The sequence below is a fragment of the Centropristis striata genome, chromosome 20, assembly GCF_030273125.1.
Source record: "Centropristis striata isolate RG_2023a ecotype Rhode Island chromosome 20, C.striata_1.0, whole genome shotgun sequence".
In the NCBI taxonomy this organism is placed as follows: domain Eukaryota; kingdom Metazoa; phylum Chordata; class Actinopteri; order Perciformes; family Serranidae; genus Centropristis; species Centropristis striata.
The window spans coordinates 34,801,983-34,811,982 of NC_081536.1; the positions used below are offsets into that span (position 1 = coordinate 34,801,983).

At 35.3% G+C, this 10,000-nt stretch overlaps 1 protein-coding gene across 3 annotated transcripts in view; it reads left to right on the forward strand.

The window, feature by feature from the left end:
- Positions 1 to 10,000, forward strand: part of si:dkey-191g9.5 (rap1 GTPase-GDP dissociation stimulator 1-B) — a 21,324-nt gene that overhangs the window by 3,815 nt on the left and 7,509 nt on the right. For 2 of the 3 annotated variants that reach the window (XM_059359835.1, XM_059359837.1), the window contains exons 2-6: positions 5,782 to 5,886; positions 7,234 to 7,356; positions 8,230 to 8,355; positions 9,474 to 9,602; positions 9,748 to 9,873. In XM_059359835.1, the coding sequence (XP_059215818.1) occupies positions 5,782 to 5,886; positions 7,234 to 7,356; positions 8,230 to 8,355; positions 9,474 to 9,602; positions 9,748 to 9,873 (609 nt within the window). The remainder of the gene's footprint in view (positions 1 to 5,781; positions 5,887 to 7,233; positions 7,357 to 8,229; positions 8,356 to 9,473; positions 9,603 to 9,747; positions 9,874 to 10,000) is intronic. The other variant, XM_059359836.1, reaches the window with a different exon arrangement.

The window sequence follows — 10,000 nt, forward strand, 5'->3', positions numbered from 1 at the left end:
CAATGGCATGATTAATCCTCAAATATTGTTGAAATGAATATCTTCAGAGACAAATTACCAAGTAGTATTAGTAATAATAGTAATAGTTGTAACAGTAGTAATAGTATTCTTTAACACACAGGAAAATAATGATTTCCCCAAAAATGTTTTGCATTCTATACAATTTGAAAACAGTTTTCATTGAGTCCTTCAACTCCCCAGTTTAAAAATTGATACACTCGTGATATTTTGCGTGGCGATATTATATTGATCCGTGGCCTCCAAGTGTCAATATGTAGCGTTCCAACTGCAAAACAGTATTTTTTGATGCACTAATTATTATTGCACTATACCTTGATTGTTTGTTTTTTTACAACTGTAAGTCGCTTTGGATAAAAGCATCTGCTAAATGACTAAATGTAAATGTAAATTTTCTTTTTTAAATTTAAATGTCTTCTGAAACTGGAAGATGTCAGGAATCTATAGGCTTCATTTGGTCAGGATGTGATGTGATGTGATGTGATGTGATGTGATGTGATGTGATGTGATGTGATGTGGGGAAGTTGTGGTTAATAACGCTGCAAAGTTTGTCTTTTTTCAGTTTGATTCGGAAACATTTTTATCAACATATGAGAGTCTTTATTTACAAAAACAAACTTTTATCAGTTTGAATCTAATATATCTTGTCCTAATTTATTAACAAAGGATTTTCTAATGATTGTATGTTGTTTTAGGTATAAAAATGTGACGTTATGTACGTTTGTTTGTTTGTGAGTGTGGAAACATAGAGAGGCGTTGAGGTTTATAATAAGCTACCGGGGGACTCCCTCACAGCGCTCTCTGGGATTGATTAGTAAATTGCTAGCCTGCTCTGTAGTGTCAAACACACACACACACACACGCACACACACACACACAGAGAGCAGGGCATGGGGGGTTGGATCCTGACGTAGCCGCCTCCCTCCACACAGGCTATTTCCATTCGACTTACAAAGGATTAGCTTAGGTGATTACCATCTGCAGGTGTGTGTGTGTGTGTGTGTGTGTTCTTGTACTTCCTACATAGTGGGGACCAGAACACATATTAACCAACAGAGTGAGGACATTTTGGCCGGTCCTCACTTCTTTAAAGGCTTTTTTTAGATTTCAGACTTTGTTTTAAGGGTTAAAGGTTACATGATGATGATAACTAACTGAAACTGTATTGTGTGGTTACAAAACTAAGTAAAATTATAGTGAAAATGTCCTTCGTTTTCGTCTTTGTCAACTTTTTTCATACATAATGAAGATGGATCAGACAAAGGAAATAAAGGCAAAATTTACTGTGACCTCTTTTAATCTCCCACCCAACAAATACCCCATTACAAAAAACTAAAACTAATAAAAACTAAACTAAAACTATCAAACTCACTCTAAAAACTCATTAAAACTAACTGAATTTGAAAAGAAAAAATCACAACCCAATTAAAACTAATGAAACATTAGTATATTACAATGAGGGTCCTCACAAAGATAGAAGTACAAGAACGTGTGTGTGTGTGTGTGTGTGTGTGTGTGTGTGTGTGTGTGTGTGTGTGTGTGTGTGTGTGTGTGCACTGTATGTGTTGTATTGTATGTGCATTAGTATAAAGACACAATGAGTAGATTTTACTATAAAAAAACAAAACAATATATAGACTCATATGGAATTCATCCCTCTCAATCATCTCTTCTGATGCTAATGCTAATGCTAATGCTAATGCTAATCGGATGTTTCCAGCTAATCATAATGAACAAATCCAAATCATTGTGCCTATAAATAGCTCCTAAGGTTCGTGCCTGAGCCAGCAGAGGTAGAAATATGGTAGATAACTCAGGTTAAACAGCCTGACGAGTCTGATGTAACTGGTTCATTCAAGCCCACCAGGAACATTAGTGTCAAACACTGGATCACCTTCATTGATCGCATTACTCTCACTTTGTTTTTCTGCCCATGGAAGCTAAAGTATGGTTAAGGCTAAGGGAAAGGTTGTGGTTATGGTAAATAAATACAGTAGTTAAGGAAAGCCAACTAAGGTACACTTTGACATCTAAATTCATTAGTAGAACTCCAACAGGAATCTTTGTGTGAAATATCCAGATATAAATTAAGTTTACTTCTTCAAAATAAATTAATATTTGACTCACAGATTACATGGTTTAAATATTTGTAATAATAAGTATAAAATCAGTCAGTACACATTTTTTTAAGTAAATCATAAGAAAATTTGCAGTTATATCCTATAAATGTTTTCAATGATATTTACTCAGTTTGTTTAGTGATTTCTACTCAGTTTTCCATATAATATGGTTATAACATCATGTTTCAGTTACATTTACTCAGTTTATGTGGTAATTGAGCCAAACAGTCAATTCATGTTGTTTTGTTTTGTTTTGTTTTGTTTAACCGATTTGAGAACTTTCAAATCAACTCAATACTTTTAAGTGTAAAAATGTTGCACTGATTGAATGAAGTAATATGAAGTATTATTATTATTTTGAGTGCAGTTTTCACAACCCAACAGTTTGTTCGTTTGTTCAGAGTCCCAATCAGAGTGACATTTATACATTTGGTTGGTTTTGTGTTTAGTTTGTTTCTTTCACAGAGCAGAAATGTAAGCGCACCAAATAATAAACAGATTTGAAGTGGGGCGCGTCATCTACTAGCGGTATTATTACTTATTGGTTGAAAAGTTGGCGGTGAAAAATGTAAACAAAGCAACATACAGTCATGGAAACATGATCAGACCTCCTTGTTTTCTTCAGTTTCTTGTTCATTTTAATGTCTGGTTCAACTAAAGGTTCATTTGTTTGGACAAATATAATGATAACAACAAAAATATCTGATAAGAGTTTAATTTAAGAGCTGATATCTAGACATTTAACATGGTTTTATTGATAATAACTAAAATCATTATCAGTAAAACCATGCAACATGTCGAGATATCAGCTCTAAAATGAAACTATCAGCTATTTTTGTCATTTTTTTTTTTTATTCTCTGTGTCAGGGCGTCTGGGCATGAATCTAAGGTGACGAATTCTTCAATAAAAACGTAATTCCTTGATACAGGGCTGGTTTATTTATTTAGTATCAAATTAAGAGTGTAAATCAATTTAAAGGCCTCTAATGGGGCTAAAAAATGGTTTGAACAGCATTTAGGCAACCTCTCTTCACCTGCCACTTTAATCTCATGAATCTGCCATTTTTTTCTGGTAGATTTACCACTTTTAATCTCATAAATCTGCAACTATTTTCTTGTAGATTTGCCATTTTCAATCTCATACATTTTCGAGTTTTTTTCGTAGATTTGCCACTTTTGATCTCTTATAGTTGCCACTTTTTTCTCCTAGATTTGCCACTTTAAATCTTATAAATCTGCTACTATTTTCTTCTAGTTTTACCACTTTAATCTCATAAATTTGCCATTTTTTTCTCGCAGATTTGCCACTTTCAATCTCATACATTTTCAAGTTTTTTTCGCAGATTTGCCACTTTAATCTCATACATTTTTGAGTTTTTTTTCGCAGATTTGCCACTTTTGATCTCTTAAAGTTGCCACTTTTTTCTCGTAGATTTGCCACTTTTGTTTCATAAATCTGCAACTTTTTTCTTGTAGATTTGCCACTTTAATCTCATAAATTTGGGAGTTTTTTTCGTAGATTTGCCACTTGAAGAGAGTTGAGTGTGCTACGTGCCCATCCACCATGACCTCCACAGCCTTATCACACTTTCTACCGTGTTACATAAGAGGATCACTACCTCCTGTACTGAAACTAACTGTTGACACTGGGCACGAATCTAAGGTGAAGAATTGTTCAATAAAAACCTAATTCCTCGATACACGACTGGTTTATTTATTTAGTATCAAATTAAGAGTCTGTAACCCATTTAGAGGCCTCTAATGGGGCAAAAAAAATGACTGTTTGTCCTGAAAGTTGATATTTGCCAACAGATGATTTGATTACAGAGTAATCTTTGGTAAGCCTTCATTAAAAATCACTTTTTGTGCACCTGCATCACAGTTTCCCTGACATATTGAGTCATATATAGTGTTTTATCCATGGTGGTGGAAGAATGGTTGGAACAGCATTTAGGCCCTCTCTTCATCTGCTGCACAAACAAAAACATGTTCCAGGATTCTGATGAAGTACAGTATGGTGTTGTTGACAGATGGCACAATCTTTTGAAATAAACGAAGTAATAGATCAGACTTTCTCTAGCCAATTATAATCTTTTTAAAATGCCTTGATTGGCTCTGATACACATCTTGCGTATTGGTGTCGACTTAGAAACTGAGCAGAAGACAGATATTATCCTGGCAGGTCGAGAGAAGAGATATCCAATATTAAACACGGTCTTTATTATTTATGCTTTATGAATGACATATTCTGTCATTTCAGCTCACAGCTCCACCAGATAGAAGGAAAAGCCTCCAGCTGGTAGCATCACCACTAAACCATCAGACCCCGGTGGCTTTAGGCCCAGGAAGCTGTTTTAACCCAGCACAATCAGTAAAAATACTATAATTAACACTAGAAGATGGATAGATGGATAGATAGATGGATGGATGGATGGATGGATGGATGGATGGTTGGTTGGATGGATGGTTGGATGGATGGTTGGTTGGATGGATGGATGGATGGTTGGATGGATGGTTGGTTGGATGGATGGGTGGATGGATGGATGGGTGGGTGGATGGATGGATGGATGGATGGATGGATGGATGGATGGTTGGTTGGATGGATGGATGGATGGTTGGATGGATGGTTGGTTGGATGGTTGGTTGGATGGATGGGTGGATGGATGGATGGATGGGTGGATGGATGGATGGATGGATGGATAGATAGATAGATGGATAGCAGTCCGGTATTTATAAGTACAATAAAATACAATACAATAAAATACTGAGGTAGAATAAATAAAAACAACAATTGAAAAAAACAGAGAATAGAACAAGAACACTTAAGAAGTTAAAAAGAAGATCAGTTGGTAGGTAGATGATGGTAATTATACTGAAGATATGATGGCAACAATGCTATAGTGATATGTAATAATAATAGTAACAACATGATAAAATAAAAATAGATAAAATAATAATAATAATAATAATAGTAAGGCCAGTATAATAATAATAATAATAATAACAATAATAATAATAATAATAATAACAACAACAACAACAACAACAGTATATAGTAATAATAGTAACAAAAACAATTAAAAAAATAAAATAAATAAAATAAAATAATAATAATAATAGTAAGGCCAGTATAATAATAATAATAATAATAATAGTATATCACAGTATATAGTAATAATAGTAACAAAAATAAATAAATAAATAAAAATAAATTAAATAATAATAATAATAATAATAGTAAGGCCAGTATAATAATAATAATAATAATAATAATAATAATAATAATAATAATAATAATAATAATAGTATATCACAGTATATAGTAATAATAGTAACAAAAATAAATAAAAATAAATTAAATAATAATAATAATAATAATAGTAAGGCCAGTATAATAATAATAATAATAATAATAATAGTATCTATTTACTATTATTATTATTATTTATATATATATATATATATATAGTAATAATAGTAATGGCAGCATCAACGTGTTTTGTCTGGTGTCGGACTGATTTGATGCCTCCTAATGTATTTCACTGTTTATTTCTGACTTTATTTAGGTAGAATAAAGAAGTTATGGCAACTTGTGGAAGTTGCTGTTGATGATGATGATGACGATGATGTGTGTGTGTTGCAGACTCTCTGAGCGAAGCACTAAAGGCAATCACTGTGACTACAGAGCTGATTGACGAGGAGCTCAAGCCTCATTTGGACACAGTGCTGGCTTCTCTCCTGGACAAGAGTAAGTCATGTGACGCACACACACACACACACACACACACACACACACACACACACACACACACACACACAGATCCACCCATAAGTCTTCTGAGGTTGTTAGCCTGTGCAAACTGGCCAGAACCATTCTAGTGTATACTGTCGTCCTCATTGTGTTGCTGAGTTGTTTCTTCCAGTAGGGCGGGAGGAAGCTGGACACATTAATGTTCCCTCCTACATGCAAAAGTATAAGATAAGACATAGCACCATTGCACTTGGATTCAGACACTTCAGACAACAAATAAACTGAAAATATTCACTTTTGCAATGTTTTTTGGAGCATTCATACACAACATTGTGTTATTAGACACAAATCATTTGAATTTGCGATGCATGGATTAAGATGCATGTTGCAAAGTGCAGAAAAAACAGTTTGCTTTAACACCAGAGCCTTACAGAAATGTAGCAGGTCTGCCTGTTAGGCTGTCACATATTCAATTCAATTTTATTTATATGATAATTCACAGATTTGCCTTCAAGCGCTCTACACACTGTGAAATATTTGGTGAACGTGAATGGTGGCAGTAGAGGAAAAGTCTGGACACCAACACAAAATATCTGTGACAATGTTTATTATTATGTTTTTATCACTTTGATACGACAGCGTATTAGGGCCAAGTATGAACAAATAAATAAATACGGAGGTGAGGGAGGGGACCAATATTTAGAGAAAAAAGTCACAAATTTATGAGATTAAAATTGGCAAATCTACAAGAAAAAAAGCTGCAGTCTCATAAATGTGCTACTCTTTTCACATAGATTTGCCACTTTAATCTCATAAATTTGCCACTTTTTTTCTCCTAGATTTGCCACTTTTAATCTCAAATTTGCCACTTTTTTCTCTGAGATTTGACACTTTTAATTTCATAAATTTGCAAGTTTTCTTCCTAGATTTGCCACTTTAATCTCATAAATCTGCCACTTTTTTCTCCTGGATTTGCCACTTTTGATCTTATAAATCTGCTGCTTTTTTCTTGTAGATTTGCCACTTTTAATCCCCATAAATATGCTACTTTTTATTGTAGATTTTTCACTTTAATCTCAGAAATCTGCGACTTTTTTCTCATATATTTTTTATTTCAATCTCATAAATTTGCCAGTTTTTTCTCAAAGATTTGCCACTTTTAATCTCATATTACCCTCCTCCCCCGGCTCTGTATTTATTTATTTTTCTTACTTGGCCCTAATACGCCATCGGACTTTGGTTCCACTGTGTGAAAAACAAATTTAGCATATTCCTAATATATGTTGTGTGACTGGATATTCTGGCTTTGTTTTCATCTCAATAAATTAATTTATGTGTCCACAGAGAAGGATGCTGCTGTTGAGATTGTCAGAAGTGGGATTCTACCAACGCTGGCTCAGGCTTTACGGAGCAAAAGCGTCCTGAGCTGCCAGGTGGCTCTGGTGGTGGCGGAGATGGCCAGAGAAGGTAGATCCTGCTGCAGTTTTAATGTTCTTGAATAATAACATTTATTATCTACTCCACTTCCAGCATTTACATACATTTATTTACTCTTTAACCCTGTGGAGTGTCCAAAAGCTCCAAATAATCCAGACTTGTTGCCTCCATCAGACTAGAAAACAAAGCAGCGTGGAGCCCTACTGTACATTTACCTCTAAAGTTCTGGCTGTAAACTCCATGAGGCCAGTTTCAGTTTGATGATGATATACCAAGTAAAACTGGAGACAAGCTCAAATAGATTTAGTATCAAATGATAGAACTGGATGATAGAACCTCTTATATGGTAGATTTGACACCTTTGGTCACATTTGCAACATTTAAAATTATTTATTGAGCATGATAAATTTGCCACTTTTTTCTCCAAGATTTTAGCACTTTTAATCTCATAAATCTTCCACTTTTTTCTCCTGGATTTGCCACTTTTAATTTCATAAATATGCCACTTTTTTCATCCTAGATTTGCCACTTTTAATTTCATAAATTTGCGAGTTTTCTTCCTAGATTTGCCATTTATAATCTCATAAATTTGCCACTTTTTTCTCCTGGATTTGTCACTTTTAATCTCATAAATCTGCATTCTTTTTCTTGTAGATTTGCCACTTTTAATCTCATAAATTTGCCACTTTTTTCACAGTGTGGGATTAGTACTTTTCTCAGCTCATGAAAAAAAGGGAGCAAAAGCAAAAGTGTTGCGTTTATATTTTAGTTCAGTGTGTAATGACGTACAACCGTATTTAGGGTTAGATTATAGCACTCTAATAGAACCGTGCAGCATCACAGCTGGAAGCAGGGATTCAACGTGAGTGAGTTAAAGTTAAATCTTCCCTGTTTGTCTTGTAGCTGCAGTCAGGGAGCCGTGCATCGAGGCAGGACTGGTGAAGGTGCTGGTTCCTCATCTGAACAGCAACAACCAGGAGATGCTGCTGAACACCGGCCGGGCCATCGGACGCATCTGCTTCGACAACTGTGAGTCGGTGTGGCGGAGCTCGCTCCGTCAGCTGGGTCCACTGAAAGTCACTATCTAGGTTTAAATAGGAACAATGTATATATGGCTGATGATTCTCAAATGTAAAAATATCTTTTATACCAGCTCAGTTAAATTTCATGATTTATATTCTGTTATAATTTCCATATTAGTTACCTGATTATAAGTACAGAAAATCTGTACGATGGCAATTTAGGGCCAAGTGTGACAATAAAAATAAAATATGGACCCGTACATAAATCTGCTACTTTTTTCTCCTAGATTTGAAACTTTTAATCTCATAAATCTTCTACAACTTTATCCTAGATTTGCCACTTTTAATCTCATAAATCTGCTGCTATTTTCTCCTAGATTTGCCACTTTTAATCTCATAAATCTGCTGCTATTTTCTCCTAGATTTGCCACTTTTAATATCATAAATCTGCTGCTATTTTCTCCTAGATTTGCCACTTTTAATCTCATAAATCTGCTGCTATTTTCTCCTAGATTTGCCACTTTTAATCTCATAACTCTGCTGCTATTTTCTCCTAGATTTGCCACTTTTAATCTCATAAATCTGCTGCTTTTTTCTCAAAGATTTGCCACTTTTAAACTCATAAATCTGCTGCTATTTTCTCCTAGATTTGCCACTTTTAATCTCATAAATCTGATACTATTTTCTCCTAGATTTGCCACTTTTAATCTCATAAATCTGCTGCTATTTTCTCCTAGATTTGCCACTTTTAATCTCATAAATCTGCTGCTATTTTCTCCTAGATTTGCCACTTTTAATCTAATAAATCTGCTGCTATTTTCTCCTAGATTTGCCACTTTTAATCTCATAAATCTGCTGCTATTTTCTCCTAGATTTGCCACTTTTAATCTCATAAATCTGCTGTTTTTTTCTCAAAGATTTGCCACTTTTAATCTCATAAATCTACTATTTTCTCCTAGATTTGCCACTTTTAATCTCATAAATCTGCTACTATTTTCTCCTAAATTTGCCACTTTTAATCTCATATATCTGAGAAGAAAAAAGACAAGCAAAATGTAAAAACAAGCAGCTGAATAATAAAACAATGTGTCCATATGTGTCCCTGTCTCTGTGATGTCCCACCAGCGTACCAACAGGACCAGTTAGTCCAGAGTGGTGTCATCCCCAGACTGATATCCATCATCAGGGAGTATCCACAGAACGACCCGCTGGTCAACGTCTGCCTGCTGGCCCTCTGTAACCTGGCTGACATGGGTAATTATTTAATAGTAATAAATGTGGTGCTTTTGCCCGGCGTGTCCCAGTTCTTCTTTAATCTGGTCCTAAGCGGCCTGACTAGTAGGATGATCAGTCACCTCCAGGCTGCCTGTAGTTCTAGACAGAGTGTTTGTGTGTGCAGACTCGGCGAGGGAAGCCCTGGCGGCGCTGGACGTGGCGGACGTGCTGACGTTTCAGCTGAGACGGGCGCCTGACGGCGAACGCAGACATGTCATCCTAGAAATCCTGGGCTCGCTGGGTGAGAGCGGTAAGACCTGCAGGGTTCTCCAGGAGAACACAAACATTTCCCCAGTAGCATGGTGGAGTGGCAAGGTGCTCTTTGACAAACTTCAGGTGAAGTGGCTTCCTCTGCTGCCTGTTTTACCCTTTGATGC